Here is a 27224-nt window from a genome sequence, read left to right as displayed (position 1 = left end):
CAAGCAAACTGTTGCTGAAGCTATAGGAGGTCCAAGACCAGTGGTTTGCAGCAAAACAGGCAGATGTCATGGGTCAGATGTAACTCCAGGCCATGTGGATGAACTCAGGCCATAAAGGAACAATTATGGGCACCTGTGCACCGGTATCAAAGCAGATCTGGCCAGAGCTGAACTTGCTCATTAGCCTTTTCATACTGCTGCTGTCCACACAGCTCTGCTGTCAGTTTCAAGCTACACATTGCAAGGCTCTGTGCCTCCCAAGTGCTTCCTACTGGTTATGCAAGCTTCACTTGAGAGGGCATCTAGACCTGGAGGAGATCAAAGTCAACTCCCAGCAAGGGCAGACACAGTACAAGACTCCCAAGGACTGGCACTTTCCAATCTGTTTCTGCCTGTCATTTTACAGTATATAGTGACACTCCAGTTCAACTCCCAGCAGCACCTGCATTAAATGCCTTGGTTACAGGCAGTATTGCCTACAAAAACAGACACAGGTGAGGAATGTTTGTGCACAAGATACATGAATGACCACCAGCCCTAGCTCTGCACTCAAAATTCTGCCCCATAGATGCTATCCCATTTAGAAAAATGGCAAAGGTCACTCCATTTCATTAGCTATAACTCAGCCTTCTCAAACCAACAAAAGACAACTAGCACAGTAAGTGTCATTGATATATTTCACTGCAATTAGCAGCTGAGCATTGAAGAGCAAGTGTTAACATATGCCAGTGAACACCAGACAAGATTTCTTCCCCAGGGAAAACTGACGGAAATGTAGCACTTGAGCAACTTTCAAATTTCATAGTGTATCACTGCTGGTGGCTTTTTATTGGGGTCTCCTCCTCTCTCCAGATACAGGTCATTGAAGGGATATTGCTTCGGTCCCTGCAAGGAGAGACAAACAGAGGCAAATTCACCACATTCACCAAGCAAATTAAGGGGTAAGAGGAAAATGACTCATCCCATCCCACCCCCACCCAAATGAAGGCTTGTAATTTATGACCTAAATTTCTATTTCTTTAGTGTTTCAGCTAGAATATTAGAGTATGAGGGAAGTAAATTCAGAAATATGGGATTCCTTGCATAAATATTTTAACAGAAACCTCAAGGCAGTCTTGCTTTTAATCTTAATCAACGTTTTATCTCACAGCATGAGGATAATATATTGCAAAAGCTGCTTGCGTATTCAGATACATTTTTCAAGAGTACATTACCCAAATGATACAGCTCATGAGATATAATTAAAAACATAGGGCAAGAGAAGAGTTACAGCATCTCACTTGAGTAGATGCACACACGGGGAAGGAGAATACCTAGACCAAAGATGGGATACTGTAAGAAGCATAGTGTGCAGGAACTGCACACTATGAAGCAGCATCTGTGAGCTGAGCCAGTCAAGAGAACAACTCAGGCTAGATGAGGCCACAGTCCATCCCTTGGCCCATCCACTACCAGCAGCAGCTTTGCATTCACACCCATCACTCATTCAGCAAAACCACTCTTATGGGCATTAGCAATGACAAGAAATACAGCAACTTTTTCTCCCTTTACCCTTAGGTTTCACTCACCACAGGCCTGTAGGATGGGTAGATCTCTCCAAGACCAAACATGATCAGCATTATGCTCAAAAAGAGAAGGAAGTGTTTGCTCATGGTGTGCCAGGGAACGACAGTGGGGGATGTATCAACCCGGTTCCGAATGTACATGTCAAAATTCCAGTGCATCTAAAGAAGAAAGGAAAACAATTGCACATTTACCAACAATGGTCAAGCTGCTTCTCTCAAGGGAAGCAGCACATTACAGCATTCACAAAACTGCAAGAAGCTGTTTCATTTCCACCTCAAATGTAGAGATAAAGACACAGAGGAGGTATATGGTCCACCTACAGTCATGACAAATTGTTGCTTACAGCAATACTCAAAAGACTCTACATTTCATCCTATGCTTATACCACACAACATACTATATAGGATAGCAGCAGTTTTTATTTCTATGCATAATCATTCGACGTCAGCTTTGTTTCCCAGGACCACTGGAAAGACATGGTATGAATTGGAACCCTCATTAATGGAAGCACAGTCATATACCCAAATAGAAGTAGTGCTATTTCAAACAAAGAAGCAATTACCTGACACTTGGAAGCTGGTTCCTCAAAACAGGGAGAGGACCTGCTGCTGTTACTCCAGGAAAAGAGCAAGGCTGGTAGCAAGCTAACACCCTGAACTATAAATAGGAAAGTCTCAAGCATGTTCTGCCTATAGTCTCCTTTCACATTAATAAATGCAGAAAACTTATTAATTTGCAGCTCAAGTACTGCTTTCAAATTCCCAGCTCTAGTTCCCCCAGAGCCATTTCCTATCAAACCCAGAGCCAGAATGAGCAAAAATCAAAGCTGCCTAAACAGAGGCATCTGCTGACACCTGGAAAATATCAGTATAGCCCTCTTTGCTCCTGATTGCCAACACCATGTGCAAGGGCTTGCACACAAGCCTTCCTGCAGCAAGCACTACAACAACACAGAATCAACATGGGTTTTTTTCATGTGCTTTTATAGTCATTACAACATGCACTTTGCTGTGGTACACGTGTTGAAATGCTCTGACATGGTGCTACTATGATATATTAGGCACACATACTTAGATGAACTCTTGCTTTTAGTAAAGAGATCGTAAGTCAATTACCAAGCTCAGTAACTGCAGTCAGATTGCAGTCATTCACAAAAAGACCATGCCCTAGAGCTACTCCTGAAAGGAATTTGAGGAGCTTAGATTTTCAAGTTAAGTTCAAAGTTAACATAGATAACCTATTCACATTTATCTTAAGGACATGTTGCAAACTTCCTTTAGAGAGAACATCCTTATTTGTAGTCTACCTCAAAAAAGCCCTGGAGTAATAAAGCAACAGTAGCTACTTCCATTGCACTAAAAGGACTTTATTCAAATAGTGGCTTCTTTGCTAAACAATTCTGAACCAGGCTCTCATACTGAGTCCTATCAGGCAAATAACATTACTCCTGCAGGGAAAGTTTAGTTTGTTAAGTCTCCCTTCTCATATGCAGTAAGTTAACTGTCCTCAGTACTTTTACAGTATTTACCCAGATGGCCAAAGCCTAACTTTGCCTTGAACTGACTGTCCCTGCTTGCACAGGCAACACACACTGTCACTGGTGATGAAATTACACAAAGGATTCACCAGAAAGCACTAACAAGAGGTGCATGTTAGAATTTAGTAACAGGGGCATTGGTAAGCAACTTGAGAAGTGGAACTGGTGCTCCTACCGGCTCTCCCCAGTTGTGTCTCATGTCTGGCTGGTCCCACTGGTACCACGGGTCCCTCTCATATTGAGACTTGTTAGGGAGCATGGGATAGTCACCGTACCTATGAGAAACAAACAAAAGACCAAACATAAAGAAATCTGTACTAATTTAGATATAATTTTTAAGAGGTGGTATAAGACAGGCCTAAGGAAATAGAATTAAGTACTATTTTGTTTTTATAGGTTTTATGCATATAGATTTTTGAAATGCATTAAAAGAACTAGCACAACAATAATTATCTTGACACCAGTCGCCATAACAAATGGTATTCCCCAAACTGGCCTTATTGGGCTCTACTAGATGAAAGAAAATCCAAGCTTAACCAAAATGTGGAAACCTAGTTATCCTGGCACATGTAGTAGTATTCCCCAACATTTAAACATCTCCCGAAACCTTTATTCTAGACATGGCTTTCAGTTTATCCCACTTAGCCTTGCAATACAACAGCATATGAAGCCTCTCAAGTTTCTCTCACAAAGTCTCTCGCGTTTTATTCACACAAGCCTCTAACTCATTTCATTCGTTCCTATTTTAAAACACTGAAGTGTCTGCAAAGCTCTAAGCTTTGAAGCTCACGGTACATCAAAGGCAGGCATTCACCAGGAGCTACGGGCACGTCCCCACAAAGCCTGGAGCTACTGGCCCCGGCCCGCACCCGGCTGCGGAACGACGGCAGCATACAGCTCACCCCAAGCCATCGTCGGGGTAGGGCTGATAGTCCTCCACCCGCATGTTGTACTTCTTCGCAGCGGCCGCCCGCTCCTCCGGAGTCCGCGGATACGGCCCAGGCATCATGTCCTTGGACATCTCCGAGGCTGCAGGAGAGGAACACGGCAGAGTGGGCGCGGGCCCGGCCGGCAGCCGCAGCCGGGCCGGGGAGGTCGCGCCGCCCTCCCGCCCCGACCTCGGAACCATCGGCCCGTCGCCCCAGACACCCCGACAATGCCGCCGGCCCCGCGCTCCAGCCTCCGCCTCCCCGCTCACCCGCCCGCGCCCCCGAAGGGGCCGCCAAGGTGGCCCGGGCCGCCCTGAGCCCGGCAGCCGCCCGGGGCCAGAGGACACCGCGGAGAGCGCCCGCCGCCATCATCCCCGTCGCGCAGGCGCGGCCGAGGGAGGCACAGAGGCGGGGCAGGGCGGGGCAGGGCGGGGCCAGCCCTCAGGGGCGGGATGGGCGGGGCTCGGGGCGGGGGGGGCGGGGCCGCCGCTGGTACCGGCCCCTCCGGGACAGGAGTTAATGGGCCGCGGGTGCAATGCGGGGGTCAATGGACGGAAAAGGCAGCGGTGCGATATTTCGCTTTGTCTGTCACCTTCTGAAGCGGGGCAACGGGAATGTATGGCAGGAACTGCCTTCCAGACGCGGGGAGCCTCCTGCGGAGGCCGGATCGATGCTCAATCGGATCGACGCCGTGCGGCGTTATGCAAATCGCCTTCTTTGTATCAGTATCAGTATTATTAAAGTCAATAGCCAAATGTAATCATCTTGTCTCCATGGAGCCACAGGAAGGTGGACAGCAGAAATGGCATGTTAATTTAGCAATGTGATTCTTCAAATGTAAGCAATGTATTATTGTAAATAAAATCAATACGAGCATTAAAGGATTTTGCAGTTTACTTCATTATGTAAACTCTGTGGTAGTTGAACTCATTTTCCTTCAGTTATTCACATCAGCCATAATGGGTAATGGCTCTATAACGATTTACATTATAAAGCTTTGCAACTCAAAAACTATCACAGACAGTTTGTCATTAAAGCCATTCCTTCTAATAACAACATTAATTTTAAACCTAAGAATTGAATGAAGATAGTGATGAACCACAAAACTATATCTGAGATACACCATGCCTGAGATGGGGGCTTTGTTGCAGATAAAGAACAGGATCCTTTCACTTATCTCAAAGAAAGGCCTATTGATGTAATTTTAGGGTTGGTATCTTAATTCAGCCAACTCTCTTACAAACGAATATGCAGTGAAGTTACTCAGTTATCTAATAAAGTTATTAACTCAGAGCCCAGCCTTCCAGTGCAGATGCTGCTGCTGTTTTCCATGGAGCAGCATTTGGTGCCTGTCCCACCTCTACAGCCCAGAGAGCTGTGGGGACAGCACTGGAAGTGGGGACCTTGGTTCCCGTTGACTTGGGCTCAGGCCGCACTGCGGGCTTGGACTGTGGTCAGCTACTTCTTACATCGGCTCTTCACCACTGGGTATTTATTTTCTGAATTATGTTTGAGTTTCCACAGTTGTGTTTCAAGTTTCCTAAGAACCCAAATATATTTTCAAATACACTGTAAAAAATGTTGTTAACCTGTACAGCAGAAATTATGTAGATTTAAAACGTGAGAGGACATTCATTTTCTCAGAAACTAAGTCTATTAATAAATTTTGGAAGGACAAAGGGAAATTGTATTATTCTCATGAAGGCTAAGTTTTGTGCAAGCAGGACAAATCCCAGCTACTGTAGGATGGAAACCAATCTATGCCAGAGACCAAAATCTTCTCCAGAGATGATGCCTAATGTGGCGCACATTCATGGGAAATAGCGATCATCATTCTTGCTGTTTGCAGATTAAAAGCCAAAGGTAGACTTTGTCTCACTAAATAAACATGCAATAAGAAAATAATTCAACAGCTCCAGCTTCAGTCACACAGTTCATGAAATCCTGCTAAAATGATGTAGCCGCCATCACAAGCTGGGTGTCAGTTGCACCAGGCAGTGCTACATTTTGTTTTGGTAGCAAGTGTTAATTAACGAGTTCGTTTTCAGGCGCAGAGCTCCGCAGCGCATTGCCTGCGGCCGGACAGAGGCAGCGGGCGGTGCTGTTTCGTTGGGGCAATGGAAATGCCCGAGGGCAGCGCTGGCGCCCGCTCGCCGCCTTTCAGGGCAAGGGGCTGTCGGCTGAACGGCCGGGGGCGGCAGGGGCCCGGCCAGGAGGCTGCAGAGCCGATCCTTGCTGTTTTCTGCAGCGGGTCCTGCCTGCTGCGCTCCCAGCGCCCAGCGGGGTCCGGGAGCCTCGGAGAGAGACCCAGGCCAAGGGCAGCGGAGCCCTGCCGCCTCCGCCCACGAGGGGGCGCTGCCGCCTACCGTCCTCCCTCCCTCTCCCCCTCTCTCTCCATGTCCTCTGCCCTCCGCCTTTGCCCTCGGCTTCCGGCGTTGCCATGGGTGCGCAGCTTCCGCTTCCGCCTTCCTAGGTACGGGTTCTCCGGTGGAGGCGGCGATGGCGGCGGCCTCGTCCTCCTCCTCCTCCTCTTCCTCTTCTTCTTCTTCTTCCTCCTCCTCTTCTTCCTCCTGCTCCTCCTCGGCGGCCGCCGCGGGTTGCCGGGACGGCCCGACAGTGGCAGCAGGGCCCGGCTGGAGCGACTCCCAGTTCCGCCGCTACTCCTTCGAGACGCGGCCCATCCCGCGGCTCAGCCACAGCGACCCCCGCGCCGAGGAGCTCATCGAGAACGAGGTGAGGGGGGTCCCGGGCGCAGTCACCTCCTCATCCCGGCCCTGTCCGTCCTGGGTACCGCGCGGGCTCTGTTGTAGCCGCTGTCCCGTTCCTCTGCTGTAGTGGACATTTTTCTTCGATGCTACAGTCTTGAGTTGTGAAATTCATAGGAAGCGTTTGTTTTAAGCCGTTTGTTGTCGGGATGGAAGTCGTGGGAACGTTGTGTAAACCCCTGGGCACATATTGATTGTTTTCTAAGTGCCCGCGACCACAGATGTAAAGGTTCCTTTGCAGTGGTGGCTCTCCTATTGGTTCTGTACCAGCTCAGTCTCCTTTTGGTAGGTTCGGTGGTTGGGTTTTTTAAGGAAAGTCTGCAAAAAGTTGTGTATGCACAGCTTGGGAACACAGTGCTGCCTTGGTTAGGTTGCTTACTGTTGGTAGTTGAGGAGATAGGTGATGTACTTTGTCTTCCTTTTGTAAAGGTTCTTTTTTTGCTGTAGAAGAGATGATCAGTTTTTGATGAGGGTTATTTGCAGTCCTCTGAGAAAAGAGATGGGTTCTGTTTCTGGATTCAGAGGGATCTTTTTGCTGGCACTTACCCCTTCAGAGCTGAGGCTGGAAGCGACCAGCCAGAATCTACTGTGTCTCCTGGCTACGTGGCAGGACCAAGCAGGCCCAGAAGTGTTGCCAGCTTGTGTTTGTCTAACCTTGCTGATAGAGATTGGCTAAGTAGATAGTGCAGTCTGTCGTCCCATTGCTACCAGGAGCTTACTGTAGCCCCAGGCCACCCCTTTCTTAAAATTTCTATCATGTCTTGCTTGGTTTTCTCCCCAGAACAGGATATATGATTACTTCAAATGTCTTTTCCCCATTTGAAAGGGAGTTTTTGTGGGTGCAATAATGAATGTGTTTGTTCTTAAGTTCAAGAGGTCTTTGAATCAATAAACTTCCTGTTTCTCTCCAGGAGCCAGTGGTGCTGACAGATACAAATCTGGTTTATCCTGCTCTGAAATGGGACCTGGACTACCTCCAGGAAAACATTGGCAATGGGGACTTCTCAGTGTATAGTGCCAGCACACACAAGTTTTTGTACTATGATGAGAAAAAAATGGCCAATTTTAAGAACTTCAAACCCAAGTCAAGTAGGGAAGAAATGAAGTTTGCTGAGTTTGTGGACAGACTCAAAGAAATACAACAAAAAGGGAGTGCTGAGAGGTAAGTGATAAGTGGAGTGTGGAGGTTTCTCTGTTTCTTCAGACCTAAGTAGAAGCTAAGTTTCTCTTCAGTGGGTGTTGATGATTAAAGTGTCCTGAACTTTTTGGAATTTTTTTTTTTTGTTTCTTGTTAATAATCCTGCTTTTCCTGCAGGGCTTCTAGTTGACACTAGCCTTGTTACCTTATTAGAAAAATCATGCCAAACAAACTGTTCACACTGGCTGTGGGAATTTATTTATTTTTTTCCTCCTCTGTGTGAGGCGGGGTTTGTACAGAGAAAGAATTAAGCTTCACTTTTTTTTTGGCAGGCTGTGGTATTGGTGTCTGATGTAAAGGTATAGGCTGTGGCGTTCAGGCTTTCCCACAGAATCCCAAGGTAGCTGGAGCTAACCCTCTTTGGAAATATAGGCTAGGTTGTGCATGTGCTGTGTACTGGGGGTGATGGCCCGTGCCAATAGCAGTGCTGTAGGTCACTGAGAGGAGCTTCAGCTGGACATGGAATATAACTGGCAGCAGCTGTACTTAAACCCTTAGTGTTTTCAGTCACAGCCCTCTAAAAGGAATTACAGATGCTTAATTGTGTCTTAATTGGAATCAACACTGTACCCATTCCCACTTGTCGTCTGTGCCTTTCTCTTCTTTCTCAGCTTTGGGTATGCTTTTTCCAAGGGAGAAGTCAGTCTTTGCTCTTAAAAATGTGTTTTCTTCCAGCATACAGACAGCAGTCTGTAACACTGTGATTGTTGGTACAGATGTTAGATTCCTCTGATCCTCTACATCTAAATGTAAACATGGCTTTAAGTAACTTGATACTGAAATGTGTAGGCTCTTCTGAGCCCTCTTTTTCCCTCATGTACTTCTGCTAGAAGAGGTAACTGATATTGCAAGTGAGTTAGAGGGGTGGCATTCATCTAGGGATTAGATGTGAACATATTTGATATTTGATAATGTCCAGTCTGTTTAGAGTTTCCTCCTCCTGCCCTGTGAGAGGGTTGTTCTTCCTTAAAATTATGTTTTTCCCTTGTAATTGTTCAAGTTGAACTGAGATCCGTTCTCTTGTGTACTGGGAAACCTTACAGCAAAGTTTGTGGATGTTTTGAAACTGTTTCCTTCAACAGGTGTTGAAGCTGTGTAGAGATAGAACAGAATCTCTTAGAAGTACTTCTCTGTTTTGAAATCTTTCTGAAGAGACAGAGTACGTCTGTGCTCATGACAAAGTTTAATACTTGATTTCTGCTTTCTCTCTTGGACAATTCAGGCTATATCTACAGCAAACATTGAATGACACAGTTGGAAGGAAGATTGTAGTGGATTTCCTTGGCTTCAACTGGAACTGGATTAACAAGCAGCAAGGGAAACGTGGCTGGGGTCAACTGACTTCTAACTTGCTTCTTATTGGCATGGAAGGTAAAAAGCTTCCTCAGACTGAAGGAGAAAGGGAGAAGATTGCATCAGCAGTTCTGTATTTCAGTTCCAGAAGACCTTTCAAATGGATTTTCCCCTAGATCTATGTGTTCCTTTAGAGGAGGTAGTGCAAAGCTTTGCTGGGAAGAAACTGTTGTCACACCTCAGCTTGGGTTATAAAGAAGAAACAAAAAAAGGAATAGTCTGTATTTTGCCAGGGATGTACTGTGAATGCCTGAATGTAATGTGCTCATGGAAAGGCTCTGTGTGATGCTGATGGGACTGTTCTAGTAACTGATAATCATATCCTGAGATCTTTTTACTGTTTGCATGCTTCAGGCACTGTAGATTTAAAAAGCTTGAATCCTGCAGATTCAAAATGCAGAAAGGTTTGCAACTTGAACAGTGTTAGATTTCTGGTGTTTTCTGAGTATGTCCAATGCTAACCAGGAGGAAATCTGATTATTTTGTGAAGCCTTTTTTTCTGATTTGAGCTAGTACACTGTGAGGAGGAATTCTCTTTTGATTAAGACCTGTTTTTTTTTTTTTTTTTTCTTGAAAGGCTAGAGGACAGTGGGAAATTTGAAGATGGGTGAATTCTAAAAGTATTTGGATAGAAGAGAATTCCAAATTCATGTGGAGCGTGACTTAGAGGCTGGTGCCTTAGAAGACAGAGGAACCACTAGGCTGTTGACAAGGAGAACATTCTTTTAGAAAGTAATCTCAATAACAGGGGAAGAAATGTACGCTGTTCTGTGAAGTGAGAGAGCCTATAATCAGTGTGGCCAACATATCCAATTATAATTGTTCAGTTACACAGCTTGGATGGTTTTTTTGTCTTTGCACCAAGTCATACTCAACCTACCGTAGTTTGTCTTTGCCGCTTGTTTTACTAGCTCAGAGAACATAATAAAAAATCAGTGGACCAACACTTCCTTACAGGCTATATAGTCACTGAGATCCTATTAACAGGTTAGCACAAGAACCAAGGAATTGTCTTGAGCCAGCATTTGCTAGAAAAAATAATGTCTTTAGAGCAGCATTTGATCATATGATCTATTTAATGAAGTTATGGGGTTAACTGTTAGCTTAATTCTTGCAGGCCAAGAGAGTAATATCTGAATTGGGAGATACTAGTCTGAAAAACTGTTGTGAGGCGTACAAAACAGCCCACTGTATTTAAATATTTGATTAAATTTAAGATCTAGTGGCAACAGTCAAGCACTGTTAATCAGACTTGAGCGGGTACCATTGGGAGCTCCATTGACAGAGATTGTTTAGTTGTTTTCTTGAAAAAGTTCTGGGACTTTTTTTCAAATCTGACCACTGAACTCCTTTTTTCTAGACTAATAATCTTTTACAGTCTGTTCCACAACTTGTCATTTAAACAAAGTGTTTTATGAAAAAGCTTCCTATCAACATTCAGCATCTGCTCTTCATTGGAACAAGCTGGAAATCCTAATCCTGTAGAGCATAAATTGCTGAGTATGGATTTAGAATGGAAATTAAGTGGAGTAGCAGCTCCTCAATAAAGGCTGATGATAGGGTGTTTGTAACATTCCTATTGTCATTTTCCTTGTTTAGTTGCTGAATATGTGGGAGTATATTATCTGTCTTCAGCAAAGAATATAACTTTAATCTCTTTCATACCTCAGAGTGTCTTGATTTTCTTTTCTCTCTGCATAGGGAATGTGACACCAGCTCATTATGATGAGCAACAGAACTTCTTTGCTCAGATTAAGGGTTACAAGAGGTGTATCCTGTTTCCTCCTGATCAGTTTGAATGCCTCTACCCTTATCCTGTGCACCATCCATGTGACAGACAGAGCCAGGTGAGAGTAGATCTGTTCTATGCTCCATGCCAAAAATGGGCATTTGTAAAGATGCTAGGTGGGAGGACGCTGCACTGGAGTTAAAGCTGCAAAACACTGAGCTTTTGCAAAACCTCTGCTCAGTTTTGTTAAGTGGGGAATGCATTGGTGGTTTTCTGTTTGTGTCTGGTTCTGACTCGCAAGTGCTAGGGCCATAAACACCTTCTTACTGATACACAACGGGTCTGCAGGTGCTACCTCCTCTGTTCTGTTTCATTGATCACTTGGTCAAACACAGATTTGTTGACAGACAAATTGCAAGATTCCTACCTATATGGTACTTGGAGGTACTTGCAGGACCTCACAATAAAGTTAAGATACAAATGGAAATGTAAAAGCCATGTAAGGAAGACCAGGATGATTTGACACTGAGAGCCAATAATGAAGATTGTCATTGCAGGAAATTCTTCTGAGTTTCTTAATGTTTTCTCCTATTAGGTGGACTTTGACAATCCTGACTATGAGAAGTTTCCAAACTTCCGGAATGTGGTTGGCTATGAGACGGTAGTGGGTCCTGGGGATGTGCTGTACATACCTATGTACTGGTAAGAAGGATGGCAGGACTGCACTGTGATAAAAAACAGAGGTTTAAAATGTTTTCTGCTTAGTGTTGGGTTGGCTCTTAAGAGTATTTTGTTGTTAATTCTCCAGCAACTGTGATATTTTCTGTGATATCTTGGGCCAGTATGCTTCTAATTCCTGTCTGTTGGATGGGAATAGGAATTCTCCCTGACACCACTTTAATTGTACATGTACTCACTAACATGTGTGAGGAAAGGATCTATATTTAAATAATGAGAGCTTTCCAGAAGTTTTGAGGTCTTGATGCAGGAGGTATAGGGCCAGGCTTGTCTAGTGCTGTCTGAACTCATCATCCAAGGTATTTCACTATAAGCTACAGCAATAGTTTCTTTTCTTTTTTTTTTTTTTTATGTGATTTCCATGCAGGTGGCACCACATTGAGTCTCTCCTGAATGGGGGGATTACCATCACTGTGAACTTCTGGTACAAGGTGAGTACAAGCACAGCTTGGATAGCTCCATCTCAGATGATTTTTTCAGGTAGAGATATATTGGCACACATTGTCAATATGAGAACTTCGTGGCACTAAATCCTTTGCTTCTGGAAGCTACTTTTTCCTCTTCAGAGTTGTGTGTGTGAAGAACCGGGTGATTGGGGTACAGTGGAATAAGCTGCCAATACAGGAAGCATGCAAATGAGTTCTTTTTGATATTTCAGGGTGCCCCAACCCCAAAGAGAATTGAGTATCCCTTAAAGGCTCATCAGAAAGTGGCAATAATGAGGAACATTGAGAAGATGCTGGGAGAAGCCTTAGGAAATCCACAAGAGGTATGGAAAGAACCATCTGGTCACTACTGTTGAAATGATTAAGGCATAATGCAAAACTTGAGACGACGGCTGCTTGGCTCTCTAGGAAGGCATAATGCAAAACTTGAGATGACAGCTACTTGGCTCTCTAGGTGCCACAGTGAGGGTGGGAAAGCAGGATTGCTCTTTTGCTGATTCTTCCTGCAGTCTTCAGAAGGTCATTTGCTTACAAAAACACAAGCTCTTAAAATTATAATTCTGGAAAGGACCACTACAAACAATGAAGTAGTTGTTCTTGTATTGGGCACTTACAGCAAAATGTTGTTCCCAAAAACTCCTTAGTCTTCTGTGCAGCAATGATAATTTAAAAAAATTGAAACTGTTTCACCTGTTGAATCTCAGTCTCTTAAATTACAGAAATCTCCTCTATTAAGTCATGTGCTTCATCTTTAACAGTCTCTTGCTTATCTCTGAATTCTTTGCAGTCTTAGCTATCTGGTATATAAAAACAAAACCAAACAACCCTGAGGTACTAAGTCTAAACAGACTGAGGTACTAAGAGTATGCCTTTGAAAATCTGATCATCTGAAAGTGGAGATGCAGGATAAGGATAGAAATGCTTTCATGGTCTGTAATCCTTACCACTGTGCAAAAACTCCTCTTTAGCCTCTCTCCTGAGATTATTTTACTGCCATGGCATTCTGAACTTCCCTCCCTGATTACACAGTCCTGAGATGTGGGAGTGGTCTTGACTGAAAAAAAAACCCTTAGCAATATCATCAGTTGTTGTCCCCCCGCCTCGCTGACACCAAGGACCAGAGGGGATTCAATGAGTGAGAATGTTCCTTCTCTCCCTGAAAAAAGCAACCCGTGATGACTATTGATTCCCTTTAATAGCTCTACTTAGAAATCACAAAGCTTAGGTGGGAAGTGAAAATGTTTCAGGCATGTATCCACTCTGGATGGAATGTTTTGGTGTCACCTGAAGTCAGGTGTCGCAGAGAACTCTGCAGTTTTGGTAGGGTATTTTAAGAATGTGTTCATGTGTGCCCCAGTGTTTTTCTAGAAAATATGAGAGAAACACTTTCTTTGAAAGTGATTGGGTGTATCTTGGGCTTTGTGAGGCAGAGGAAGCAGGCTCTGTGCTGCCAGTTCTGTCCTGGCTAATGACCATTTTTTGCTTTGAACAGGTGGGTCCCTTGTTGAATATGATGATTAAGGGCCGATATGACTAATGCCTGGTGCCCCTGGCTGATGTTGGAGCTGCTTTGTTCACAAGCAATGGAAGATACTGAGCGCTAGTATTGCACGCAGCACTTAACAGACTGATGGGTTTCCTGGCCTATCCCGGCCCCTCTACAATAAAGGGGCTACTGGAACTGCAAAACCATTAGTACCCTATTCATCCTCCACTCTCATCTAACTGAATCTCCCAAGAAAGAGTCTGCACTTACTGGAAGCTGGATTCATGCTCACTAACTTGTTTATTTTCTTCCCTCTGCCCTGTTTGCCACAACAAGGAGCATGGCTTCTGGCACTTGGATGTGTTACTTCAGGATTTTCAGGCATATGAAGAAGAGCTTGGAGGATAATGAGGAGCAATATTGTTTCCTCAGCCTCACGGGGTTTGGACCTCTTGGCTGGGTTTGTGTGTTGGTGGCGGCAGTGGATATAAGGTGGGAAATGTTAGTTTTCACAGTCCTCTGTTGTTAGAGGACCTGTCCCTGCTCAACTCTGGCACCTTTTTGTATTAATGGAAACAAACATGTGAGATGGCCTGTGTGTGTTGAGCAACTGGACAAATGATCCAGTTCCTTCAACCTAAGACATCTATGCTTTAGATGTAGTACAGGGTAGAGATCAGAATGAATTTATCTAGTGTGTGAGCACCAAATCTTACGCTGTCCAAATAACATCTTCTTGTATAAGTCTAGATAAATCTCCTTTCTGACAGCTTTTTCTGGGGAGTGTAGGCTTCTCTCCTGCTCTTTTGAAGCTGCAGTGTGGTTAAGAGGGGATGTAGCATTATGAAGGGAGATGCATAAATGCCAGGGCACTCTCCAAGTCTTGAATGATTAAGCCACATTTTTAAATTAAATTTCCAAGGGATGCTGAGCTCAACTGTTGAAACACAGTGTCAGATAGGTAGAGAGCCTCGCTTCTCCCCAGCAGGGTGCTGGCTCCTGAGACTAACGCAGGAAAGTGCCCTTTTTACTGAAACTGCAAGAACTCAAGTGTGTGTGGCTGCGCACAGGTGCGCACGTTTGTGTGATTTTGTGTGGCTCCTGTCCATCAGTTAAATCTATGCCAGTGTGTGGTTCTCTTCCTTGTACAGTCATGTGAAAGAGTTCAGGGCTTTTTGTTTAAATGTGATTAAGGTTATCTTGATCCTTTTTGTGTTCCGGGACTTGACATGGCAGACTGGGAAGTGACAAGACCAGAGCACAGGAACCAGATAAGCCTCTGTTTGAGTCCTCAGTAATCACTCTGAAAAATAACTTTGCTTTCCTCCTTCTCTTCTTCCATGCAGAAGCCTTAGGCTCATGTGGAAGCTGGCTTTTTCCCTGAGGTGTGCTGCACTGCTGTCCCTGGTTTGGGGGGCGGTGCAAAGGTCTTGTACTTTTGATGTGGTTGTAATGGGTTCCAAAAGCTAGAGGTGGGAGAAGCTGTTTCATAGCCCATGTATCTCATCCCAGAAAGAGTAGAATTTGTTTTGTTGAGACTTCACAGTGTTTCCCCTGTTGTGCTGGGCTTGTTCTTATGTGGGCTCTGACAAAAGTGTAACATGCTATTTGAGAAGTGATCTTTGGTCTCAGGTCCCATCTTTTGCTGGGACAGTTCATACACCACTTGCAGTGGGCTTGTCTTTCACAAAAGTGAAAGGCTTCTCAAACAGGAGGTCCTGAGGCAAGTTTTCTGGCTGCTTTGCTGGTCAGAATAAATGAAGTTTAATTGGCAGCTACAGGGTCCTTGTTCAAGAAACGTGTGTCATGAGTAGTCTGACTGCCATGTTGCAGGCTCTCCAGAGCTGTGGTTAGATCCAGATGAAGGTCACTCTGCTGGATGCTTATCAATGCTCAGCCTTTGGACAGCTGGGGAAGAACCTTCTGACTGGCCAAAAGCAAGGCCTTCCCAGGAATCTTGGTCACATGCCCTTCGTTGAAAGATGGTCAAATTAAATCCCATTTCTGTGCTATTTATTCAGCACATGGTAGTCTTCAGTACTGCTTGTTAGACGCCATCAATTCTTGAAGCTCAGGGTGGGAGTTCATATCCCATGTGGAGAGAGAATGGTACTTACGGAACTTTTAGGATCCTTTTTTTTTCTTTTATTTGCCAAAGGTCTAACTTTTAAAGTGTCTGAACCGGTTTTGCTGCACTTGACTTTGTGAAAGCTCATTTACAATGCACTGATGGACTGACTCCCTCCCCCTACCCTTTTCACCTTGTGCTTTCAATGCCCCTTGCCATGGTATTGGGAAGCTGTGTGTTCTCTGCTAGGGGTGTGTGTGCAGGGGGTGGGGTGTGACAAACACATGGTACCTTCTGAAGTGTAGTTCTTAAATACAACCAATGTTGAACAACAGAACGGTGTGGCTTTTATTTTGTGAGTGTCCGTGTAGAAGAGCTCTCTAAGGGCATGTGTGTGTAAATCTACTTTTCGGTCTGACAACTCCACTCGTGTTCTTCACTGGTGAAGGCTGTTGGTCTCCAGAATTGCTTTCAAAACAGCAATACCAATTGCTTTATTATGTGTCTTCACAACTTTCTCCATACTACTTCCAGAAGCCTGAAAGGAAAGCTGGGAATAAGATGGTGTGCTTGTGCCCTGTCAAGAAGAAGTATTGGTGGGAAGGGAAAAACTCCCCTCCCTGCTGACCTGAATGGTGTAACCGTACTCTGGATGATGGAGCAAACTACACAAGCAGGCCTGATGAACTCAATTAATTGTCCTGGAGATTTTGGGGGGAAGCTTCCTGTGTGTACCTGTGCTGTATGTTAGCAGCCTTGGGAGACAGAGTCCTCTCTACCTAGTCAACAGAAGTTATTTTACAGTAATATTAACTCTACAGCAATTTTGAAACCTAACCATTGGTGAAATGTTGACTAATTCTGAACAAATAGCTAAGATGTAGTAAAATAGGGAAGAGTTGAATAGTAGGTGAGGGATGTTGGCATTGTGGGAGAGAGAGATGCCTCAGGCTGGGCCACTGCAAATGGCACTGTCCTCACACCCTTGGGGGACAGGGCGAATGTGAAGGAAGTAGGAAAGCCAAGAGCAGGAAGTCTGACTGTGGGTGTTCACCCTTCCCTGCTGTGCCTGCTGGGATCATCTCTGAACACCCCTGCTTGTGTTCCGCTGGACTTTGTGATCTGCTGTGTCTGATCCTTTCAGCTCTGCATTGCCTCTTGGATAATGTACAGGTGGCATCACAAAGCTCAGAAATGTTTAGGTTGTGCAAAGAGCAGAGGAAACTGAGGGATGAGAACCATGTCATTTGAAAACTAGGTCAGAGGCCAAGATTTTTCACTTGTACTTAGAATCTTTTTCTTGTTTTCTTTTATTAACTTAGGTCCCTTAATACCTTTCTTCTCCCTTTTTTTCCTTTTTCTCCTCATTTCCCTGCTCCTTAGAAAGTGGGATTCTTCTTCTGAGAAGTCTTAATCCTTGTAAATCATAGCTGCAGAATCTTTCCTGTGTAAAGAGAGGCACATGGGTTTTTGAACTGATCCACTTGTTCACCCCCTTATTGATGAGGGTCATGCTCAGCTTAGGGATATTTGGAGTGATAAATCAGGTCCAAGGCAAAGCCAAGTGGTGAGGATTAGGCCTGAGCTGAGGAGGTATCAGACACAGCTGCAGTGCAGTCTAACTCAGCTGGGGGCAAGGGGTCACCCTTGGCATCAAAGCAGCTCTTGAGAGAGAGAGGAGCAGGCCTGGGCAGAGACTTTTGTTTGCAACAGCTCTTATCAATGACCAAGCTGATCTTGAACCCAACCAACTGTCCTTTAAAGCCCTAGAATGGGGCTAGTGCTCTCAGGGTCTCAGCAATCTCTTGGCAGGCCTTTGTTAATGCATGGTCTCAGCCCTGGAAGCAGAGCAGCAATTGCAGCAGAGGTATTGCCTTTGCTCGTGTGTTTCTACACTTAGAAAAATGCATTTCTGTCTCGTGTGTGAGAAGCTTCCTTCACTCTTGCTTCTGGTCTTCATCTTCTGTTCCTGTTTCGGAACAGAAAGCACCTCTCCCATCAATGTCCTTGGAAGCTCTGAAGCCATCTTCCCTGGGCACTTCTCTGCATTGCTGCTGCCTAGACAGAAAGGGAAAGATGCTGTTACTGTGACAAACAAATGCAAAGTAAGTTCTAATTACTGCCTCGAAAAGTCAAATATTTGTTGCAAGCAGAGGACTAATTGTAGGGGGAGGGAGCGGAAGTCGAGGCTCTTGGAGTGTAAGTGGAACAGATGCCCGGACGCCTTGGGGAAACGCAGCTTTCCTCTACAAATCAGAGCTTTAAATTACAAGGCTTTTACCAACGAGAACAGTTGTGGGAAGTCGTCTGCTCTCATTTGCGTAATGGCTTCTGTCACTGGTGATTAGACACAGGATGAAGGAAAAGAAATTTGACAATTAGGAATGAGCGATCATTAATCAGAATCTTTGTTAGAAGGAGGGAAGGGGGGAGAATATCCCACAAACAATGGAGGCAGCCACTAGAGCCACCCTGAAGTCCACAAGATGCATAACTAAGTGCTCCTGTTGCTCCACAGAGCCATCTCTGCCTAGGTACAGAGCAGCAAAGAGGGTTTTGTCTGGCTTGGAAAGCTTGGGGAGGAAGACAGCATGGCAGAATCTTTCCAGTCCTACTTAGTAAGGGAGAGAGCATATCTGGGAGACCAGTCCATCCCCACTGACACCTTGTACTTCCATCTCAATGCCTGGCCACAAACTGACAGCAAACACCACAGAAACAAGGTCTTAAATTTTCTGTCTCCTTTCTCCCCATCTTGCATGCAGTTTGTGGTATGGAGTAGAGCAGGTAGGGGCCTTGACTGGCATGCAGAGAGCTTAGGATAGGCAGCATGAATGCAGTTTCAGGCTCTTTTCCTGATAATGTCATTTTCTACAAGAGTGAGGAAGAACCTGATGGACTGCATGACAGGTAAAGAAAAGAAGGCAGTGGTGACTTCTCTGTGTCTGTCATTTGCTGTTTTGCCTCATCATCCAGTCATTCACAATCCACTATATGCTTTTGTTTGGGTTTTATCAGCTTTGATCAAATTATTGTACCTATGGAATCTGTTACCTGGTTTTCCTACAGCTGTCATTCATGGTCTCATCAGGTTAAACACTTTGGTATAGTTTGCATGAAGAGGCATTGCCTCTGATTAAATAAACAGCTCTAACCTGGGAGGGGGCATGACAAACTATTTGAGGGACATACAATGTTGGTTGGTTCATCTGAACACTTAAGCTTACTGAATCCATTGATTTCAGTGGCAGTTCCTGTCTTTGCAAGGCTGGGTCATTTACTTGAGGTGAAAGTCTTCATCAGGGTGATTATTCTTTTTGTGACTGGAAATCAAAGCAGATACAAAGATAAAACAGCGGGAGCTCATACCTGTGGCCCACCGGGCCCAGGATGCTGCATTCCAGCACGGCAGGGACTGATAACAGACTGAGTGAGCCAATCTAAGTTACCCACAAAGAGGACTTTCTGAATTTGTCATCTCTGCTTTGCCTGTTAAATTAACAGTTTTTATCCACTTTTCTCCAAGGAACTATTTTCCTGGACCGGCTTGGGGAGGGGCTTACTCGAATCTGCTTTCTAGAGGAACCTCTTTAGAGGTTTTCTCCCAAATTTTCCATAAACCAGAACAAAAGGGGAGAGCTGAAGCCATGTTGTCTCATTCCCAGCTGGCTCTGAGCTCAGACAAATGACAGCAGCTTGGATTTTCAGCCTCTTCCCGTGGCTAGTGTTCACCACAGGAAAGAGAAAACAGTAGATCTCAGGACAGGATCTAACATGGTTTTTCATCCAGAGCTCATCATGACAGAAGTTACGAGAATCACTGGTCACATTGTTTAGGATGGGAAGATATGTCAGGTAGTGACTTTTATTCCCTCTTGAATACAAGAGGAAGGCTGCTTCTCATTTACAACAACACTTAAAATGTATGTTTACATTTAGAGTGCACCTCGTGCTCTTTGTAGAGGGGGAAGGTTGGGGTGTAATAGGCAGTGGGGTCAGAATTCACTTAACAAACTTGCAGCAAACCCTGAGCAATCCCAGACTTTGACATGGCAGGGCATTGCCCTTTCTGTAAGAAATGTCACTCTACTGGATGGCAGGAGCACAAATGTGACTTTTGTCTCAGTGTCAGCTGTGTGTTTTTTTTCCCTGAATGTTCAGGATTTGCCATTGAATGCCTGGATGGAGAGGACTTTTGGATGTGACTTAACCTCTTGGGAAGCCAGGAAGGGAGGCTCTCCTGTGTGTAGGTAATCTGTGTTACAAGATATGCTGCGTGCTCTGTGCCCCTTGAGCTGCTTAAGCAGTACTGGCCTCATGCAGTGAGCTGTGTGAGGGCTCGAGCTGAGCTGAAAGCAGCTAAAGGGGTGAGGTCAAATAGTTTACTTCTATAAAAGGACAGTCCTCATGTTCACAGAGAGGGCACATGGGGTGATAATAGCATCCAAGGAGGTAGTTTCTGTGGAAGAGATTAGTACCACAGGCAATGGGCTGGTTCTGCTGCAAGTTCCCTTGTCAGGACCTCTGATATTCAGAAGCTGCTCCCAACCATCTGTGTTTCATTGGGTTAAAATCCTTCTGGCAGCAAATTACTGGTGCTGGTGGGTATTTGGGTCAAATGCCAGCCACTACAGGCTGTGGAGCTGGAGGCAAGGCCTTGCTTGGCATTTGAGGTAATGAGCTTCTGGTCCGTCAGCTCATGGGAGCAGCAGAGATTTGTAGAACTGAGGTGTCACAGGAGCACGTTACTTGGGATGTCAGGTCTGACACTGCTCTGGTGGAGCAGGCCTTAGTGCTCTTTAAGCCTGTGTTTGGGAGTGGTGCACACCTGAGGAAGAAACCTCCAAGTGGAATTGGGGGCTGTGAAGGACCCATTCATCTGCCACCAGTTCACTCCAAGCACAGCCTGGGGCCTCTTGCTTCCAATTCCTCCCCAGCACAAAAGCAATCCTGTGTCTCCTGCTTTTGCTATTTGTTTATAGCTCTCCCCATCCCATCTGTCTTTCTCTTCTCCTTCCTCCCATTCCTTTTCCCTCCCTCTCCCTCCTCCCCCTCATTCTCTGTAAGCGATTAATCATTTTGACAGGCTCAGCGATGGCCTTTATTTCCTTGAGGCAGCCAAGAAATGTCTGTGAGCACCTTCTCTGCCACCCCTCGTGTTCCCTCGCCAATCAGATCAGCCACTTCGCTTGGAGTGACACCGTCAGGAACATGGAGAAGGGAGCAGGGGGGAAACTCCAGCAGAGTCAGCTGGGAGATGGGCAGTGGGGCAGCATCCAGTTGAGGTGCCATGTGGGCCCCCATTAGCTGTGATGAATATGTCATTTCACTATAGCTTGAATGTGTCATACTTTGCTCCCTCCCTCTCCTGAGGCTCCCCTTCAAATCTTGGTTTCAGTGCAAAGGCAGTTGAGAAGAAATCGGGCTTCTCAGGAACATATCAGCCTCCAACAGAGTGGCTGGAGGGAAAAGCTGTCAGAAGAGAAAGAAGAGCAGGCTGACATCATCAAGGGAAAAAGAATGGAGATGATTTTGCAGATGGATGTGGAAGTCTTCTTGGGAAACTCCCTTTTGTCATGTACAGGAAGGAAGTTGCTTCTGAGTCTCTGTCATTGTTCACCTGAACTTGTCATGTTGCCATGAGGATGCCTTGCATTCACCTGCAGCCTGAGAAGCTCTTGGGCCATAGTACCTGTTCTTGCAAATGCCCCATCAACTAGGATGATGCCCCATCCCTAACTAGGATGAAAATAGGGTACATCAGATGCATCATGTTCCCAAAAGGATTTTATCATCTGCTGTTATCAAGCTTTACAGTACCCACTGTCCCCTCAGCATGGAACTGAGGAATGCTGTACGTATAGAATTATTCTCTTCCTTCTCATGGATGAAAGCTGATATCCTCCACAGTAGGAATGAGAGGTAATAATAACCATTCTCCTTAGGTGCTCTGGGGATGTCTAGGGACACTCTTTGTGAAGGGCAATAGATTGTAACTAACATTTACAGAAGAGGTTGTGAAGGAGAGAAAGAAGTTGCTGGTGATGGGCTAGAAGTCAGATGGAATGTGATGTAAAGATCTGGGACAAGGTGGTCAAGTATCATAAGGTGGGAGACTGAATACAGTGACTCAAGGGATCCTCTCTGGTCTTGTGCATTAAATAAGCAAATAAGCCTTGAGTTGAGCCTAGAAGAGAGTTAATAGGCTTATCCCAGATAAAAGGCTCTAGCATGAGACTGTTCCAACTCTTTATTAGACAAAGGAACATGGTGGATAGAATGAGCTGTGCTTTGAAGTCACCACATCTTGCAGTGGGAGGGAGGCAACAACACAGGGCCAAACCCCAAAGCTCAATGCAGCTTCTCCTCTGTGAGATGCAGCCAGGCAGGTGATAGGTCCCAACTGAGTCTAGGGAGCTCAGACCCACTTACTATTTGCCATGTGAGCTTGAATTCTTGCCCTACATGAAAGGCATGGGAGTTTTAGCAGTAGGCTGAATGGGCTCAGTGAAGCAGCCAAGGAAAAAAACACAATCTCATTCCTACACCTCTTGTTGTTTGTTTTCTCCTCAAAAAAGTTGCCTTTTAGGTACAGATCTAAAAACTGATACAACCTGAGTTCCAAGGGAGGGCAATGAACTCATCTGGAATAAACACCTGTGCCCCTTGAGGGCTGACTGCATCAGATGTCTAGAAGGTAGGAAGTCTCAAACAAAAGAGGAGTTAACAGGCACTTTCCAGCAGACAGACATGCTACCCCATGTCTTGGGAGTGGCCTCTGCCAGGGTCACTGCTGGGTTTCTCTCAACCAGCATTTCTCTCAAGTAAATATTGATTTTGTGCTGGTGGTGCTTATCAGTGTTGTTGAAAGAGAGGCTGTAAATGCTTGGCAGAACAGTGGTGGCCCTTCTTGGCAGCTAGACTCGCTCATTTGCCTTGTTTTCTGCACACTTGTGCTCATGGGTCCAGGGTGAGGAACACTGGCTTTGGGCTGCCTGACTAGTGACCACTAACAGCTTTAGTGCCTCTTTTCTTGTGTAGGGTAGTTATATTTGCTCTCATGAGTTCGGTCAAAGATGTTCATTAGCAGCAGACATGCAAACTGGCCTGTTCCTGGACAGTTTGCATCCAGTAAGAGGTAGTAACATTTCTTTCTTGGCCATAACACAAGAAACAGTCTGAAGGCAGAACATAGATCTGAAGGCAGAGGTTATCCCAGATAACCCAGGAGGGAAGGGAAATATCAGGTTATTCTATTTCTCTATGTAAAATCTTTTGTGGATGTTGTAGGCTACTTTCTTTGGTCTCCAGAGTCATGAAGAGCTTCCTCACCAAACTAGCCTTATGTCTGTCAGCAGAGCCAGTCAGCAGTGCCAGCTCAGGTGGATGGTAATGGAATGAGAGCTGTTGATCATTACATGGAAGATGTTTGCCACTTCCATTCCACAGTGAATGTCCACACCAGGCAGTGGAGAGGGTGGGACATCACAGGACTGAAGAAGCAAAAGCACTATTGCCACATTAGCGCATTATCGAGGCTTGGCTCGCTGCTGCAGCTGATCCAGCATTCTCTGCTCTGTGCTGTGCTGAACTGGCTCACATAGGGATGCCAATGTTGCTGTGTAGATCATATTGCCTCTCCTCTCCTGGAAGACTGACCTGGTCGCACTGATGTGGCCCTAAGCCAGGTAGAGGTAAGGGGACCCCTGTCCCCAGGTGGAGGTTGACCTTCTGGCCAGGATGCTTTGTGCTATTTGAGGTGACAAGGTGACTTGCCTAGTTGCAAATGGGATGGTGTAGCCATCAGGAGTTGTATCCCCCACAATGGACAAGCTGGACTATGTCCAGTTAGTTGAAGGTTGAATGAGAACTCGCCTTCACTTTTCAGGGTACAGGATCTAATTTCAGAACTTGTCTGTGCTGCATGCTGTGCGGTTGCTGTCCCAATGGATTTTTTTTCAGACTCAGGTGCTAATCAACCTTGTATCAGCCTGGGTTGTCCTCTGTCTCCTGGAAAATCTGAGATATCCTTGGTTTTTGGTATGCATGTCCATGTTGTGTAGCTGTTCCAGACTTACAAGCAGCACCTGGTGCTTAATGGGAAAGCTGGAGCATGACGTTAACTTTGCAAATTCTGTTAGGTGACTGAGCTGTTTGTGCCCTGGGAGACTTCAGAATTGGAGACTGGGTCAGTTGGTTTTAAGAATCTCACATTTTGCAGTGTCCATCCAGCGGAGACATTTGTGTCTGAGCTCTGTCTGTCTGGGCTGCTCTGAACATTATGGATGTGTTGCTGCTGTCTTTGCGGAGTGGATGAAAGTGTTTGTGGTAAAATGTAATCAAGTGGAAAATTGCAGTGCATATAAACACATATGGCACTCAATGACTGGGCATTAGGCACAGTGACTGCAGGCAAAAAAAAAATTATCTGTAAATGTTTCGCAGCAAGTTTCAAAATCTTAAAGAACAATAAGATATTAGCAATTTAATGGGGTGATTCAGCGAGGCAGCGATCCTTGGGTTGGGAGAACAAGGATGCATGCAGCTGCAGTGACGGGAGTGGCTGGGATTACTCAGCCAAGCTCAACAAGCCCTGTCTCCCAGCACAAAACCGCTGCCAAAGGTTTCCTCCACATGGCAATGTGGCTGTGCTTGGAGAGGAGAGAGCCAGGAGGTGGCTCATGAAACTTACCACTGCCACCTTCCAGCCCCCTCCAAGAGCCTGCTGTTTACAGCAGCATTTGGAAGAGGTTGTGTGTGGTTGATGAGGCAGAACTGATGGGCGAGGTGGATCAGGCCTGGCTCAGGTCGGGAGCTGCGAAGGCACTGCAGGTCAGTGGCTGCCTTGGCCTCCCAGAAAGGGAGAGCTGGGTCTTGTTCATCTCCTGTGCCTTCAGGCTCCATCTGCTTATACTGTCCAGGATAGCACCTTTGCAGCTACTGCAGAAAACACGGAAGCCCAAATCCTTTCTCAGGGCAACTATTTTGCACCTTGCCAAGGAGCTCTGTCATCTACTGGAACTGCACTTGGATCTTGCACATCTAAAACCATGGGAATCACTGCCTGAGCAAGGTGTCTGTCTCCAAACCTGTTGCTTTGATCCCACCACTTAGAGGGAACATGCCAGCCTGTGAAAATGATTTTTTCCTGAGTGACAGGAGTACCAGAAAGGTGTTTTTCTTTTCTTGCCATATGCTGACTCCCCTTTTTCTGTCAGAAAAAAAGTTACCTGTGAGTAGGGGGAGGAAAGAACCTTGTCAGTGTCACCTGGCTGTATCTTTCCCAAAGGACATAGGAAAGTAGCTTGAATATTAGGGGTAATATAGCTTTGGTGGCTCTACTGACTGCCCTGAGGTCCTGGATCTGGGAGACAAAATTACACAGCAATTAATGGGAGAACAGCTTGTGAAAGAGTAAAGAGGGCACCAACTAGGAAAACTAAGGATATTGGCAGTTTGGCCCAGCAAAGCCTGGCTGATTCCAATGCTCTCTGGGGAGAAATGATCTCAAACTAACCTGTGAGTAAGATCTGCCCAAGTGAAATAAAAATAAACAAAATCAGTGTTTCTTGGCCATTTCTGCTTTCCAGGAATTCAAGGAACACAGTGGGGCCCAAAGCTGATGCAAGCAGAGCAGTAGGTTCTCTTCGGGTCTCTGTACGGGGTTCTTAAATTTTCAGACTGGTTCATATACAACCATGAGAACATTCAATCCTGCAAATGGAGACCCAAGTACCTGGGTCATTAACAAAGTGTAACTTTGGTGTGATTACAGGCAGGCATGTAATAGTGTCCTTGGCTTCATCTAGCAGACTGCCTAGGGCTGGACTTTGGTAAGACAACATGCCTGCCTCACTTGCATATTCAAGTCTGTATAAAACTGGTGAAAATAACAGTGGAAGAAGCTTTTAATGAATTGTTATTAAATAAAGTTTCTTTTCAGTATATGGTTTTATCCATTTAAGAAATTCTTGCTTTTAATCTTATCTCTTTAAATGTGGTATATTAGAAAGAAAGCTTGTATTTTTTGCCTTGTGTCACCTGCTGGTTTAGGCAGTTGTGTTTACATCTATAAGCATTCTTGTTCTTTCTGATACACAAGTACCATAGGGAAGTCGTACAACTAGGAAATCAAGCTGATGAGGCATGTCTAACACTACTGAGTAGAGATACATTTACCTACAGAATTCCTCTGTCTTTATAACAGTCAGATGAAGCCAGCCCTCCAAAGATTGTCCAGGAAACTCACAAAGCTCTCTGCTGTGGTCAGTTTTTAATGTGAAGTTCTTCTCAAGACTAGTCCCTTTTCAAAGACTCTGCATGTGCTTGAACTAGCTCCCTTCCTGTTCTACTCTCTGCTTTATTACTATGGGCTGGAGCTTGTTGCCAGCTTCCTACTTTCTTTGGGTATTTCCGTGTTCCTGCAGCACTCAACCCAGTGGGTTTGAGTCTCCCTCCCTCAGATGAAAGAAGGGGTTACTAAACCCTGTCCTTTGCCAGCTTGATCTCATCAGTCTGCATATGGATCTGGAGGCAGAGGTCTCCTAGACCATGTACCTGTGGTGTCCAGAGCAACAAAGTTTACCTACCTACCCACGTCAGCCTTCTGCTGAGAACAGCAGCTCTTCCCTCCTGCCAGCTGAGAGAGAAGATCACACCTGCTGGCTTTTGGGTAGAGATGCAACAGCCAATTACCATAGGGAAGGGCAGGACTAAAGAACAGTAAGGCTTTCCCTTTCTAGGTACACTGGTATCATTAGACCCTGCTACTCTCTGTCCTCTTCTCTGTCCACCCATAAGTCCTCTTTTGAACCTTGTATGCATGGTGCTAGATGAAATCTCATCCTCAGGACCTGTGGACTACTCAAAGCTCCCCACTCTGGTTAGTGTATGCTTCAGATGGATTTCACATGGATTAGAGGTAATTTCACTCATCCTGCCCTAGGGTCAGATCAGGCATGAAGCCTCTGGATGAAGGAAACAGAGCTGTGGTTCAGGGTTGAGCGGATTCCAGTGCACATGGAACTAAATATGTGATGGCTGGATTTTCTTGGAAGTATTTATTATGGTGTGTTTGCCTGAGGCATGCCTTGGCCTAGATAGAGGTCTCTGGCATCAGAGGAGGCTTCTAGGTGAGCTCCCAGTCATGGAACTGCCCTTCAGCATGAGCAAATGAACTATAGGCTGAGGCAGGACCCTGCACTTGTGAGCTGATGTGCACCAGTTTCCCCAGGGAATTTCTGGGAAAATAGTTGGGAGAGCCTTTGCTGAGCTGCTTACAAGGGGAAGTGCTCCTGAGGAATACTAAGAGAGGGAGAGCTTTATGGTTCCCAGTGGACAGCTGGTATCTGCCCTGGCCCTGAAGGTCCTACCTGCACTGGCAGCTGCTTCTGTGCCCAAGGATTACAG

General features: G+C 45.4%; 2 protein-coding genes across 2 annotated transcripts; one reads left to right on the top strand and one right to left on the bottom strand.

The window, feature by feature from the left end:
- Window positions 1-658: 658 nt before the first annotated feature.
- Window positions 659-4440, bottom strand: NDUFB8 (NADH:ubiquinone oxidoreductase subunit B8). Its single transcript, XM_009087361.4, has 5 exons — window positions 4302-4440; window positions 4006-4132; window positions 3279-3378; window positions 1569-1724; window positions 659-885 (listed from the first exon to the last, which is right to left on the bottom strand). The coding sequence occupies exons 1-5, from the start codon at window positions 4402-4404 to the stop codon at window positions 793-795; spliced, it is 579 nt and encodes a 192-aa protein (XP_009085609.1). The 5' UTR covers window positions 4405-4440; the 3' UTR covers window positions 659-792.
- Window positions 4441-4484: 44 nt separating this feature from the next.
- HIF1AN (hypoxia inducible factor 1 subunit alpha inhibitor) lies at window positions 4485-25760 on the top strand. Its single transcript, XM_009087700.4, has 9 exons — window positions 4485-4524; window positions 6281-6765; window positions 7709-7959; window positions 9218-9366; window positions 11050-11195; window positions 11673-11779; window positions 12183-12246; window positions 12474-12584; window positions 13754-25760. Exons 1-9 carry the CDS (start codon window positions 4485-4487, stop codon window positions 13796-13798), a joined length of 1398 nt encoding a protein of 465 aa, XP_009085948.3. The 3' UTR covers window positions 13799-25760.
- Window positions 25761-27224: the final 1464 nt, after the last annotated feature.

This window comes from Serinus canaria, chromosome 6 (assembly GCF_022539315.1).
Source record: "Serinus canaria isolate serCan28SL12 chromosome 6, serCan2020, whole genome shotgun sequence".
Lineage (NCBI taxonomy): Eukaryota > Metazoa > Chordata > Aves > Passeriformes > Fringillidae > Serinus > Serinus canaria.
The sequence above is the reverse complement of the archived record's forward strand: the minus strand, read 5'-3'. Positions and strand labels throughout refer to the sequence as shown.

What these genes read in the sequence shown, in the direction of transcription:
- NDUFB8 (XM_009087361.4), bottom strand. Translation starts at nt 4,404, where the DNA reads ATGATGGCGGCGGGCGCTCTCCGCGGTGTCCTCTGGCCCCGGGCGGCT. An exon ending in TACCCCGACGATGGCTTGGG is followed by an intron (nt 3,379 to 4,005) that starts GTGAGCTGTATG and finishes TGTTTCTCATAG; the next exon opens with GTACGGTGACTATCCCATGC. An exon ending in GACACAACTGGGGAGAGCCG is followed by an intron (nt 1,725 to 3,278) that starts GTAGGAGCACCA and finishes TTTCTTCTTTAG; the next exon opens with ATGCACTGGAATTTTGACAT.
- HIF1AN (XM_009087700.4), top strand. Translation starts at nt 4,485, where the DNA reads ATGGGCGGGGCTCGGGGCGGGGGGGGCGGGGCCGCCGCTG. An exon ending in CATGTGACAGACAGAGCCAG is followed by an intron (nt 11,196 to 11,672) that starts GTGAGAGTAGAT and finishes TTCTCCTATTAG; the next exon opens with GTGGACTTTGACAATCCTGA. An exon ending in CTGTGAACTTCTGGTACAAG is followed by an intron (nt 12,247 to 12,473) that starts GTGAGTACAAGC and finishes TTGATATTTCAG; the next exon opens with GGTGCCCCAACCCCAAAGAG.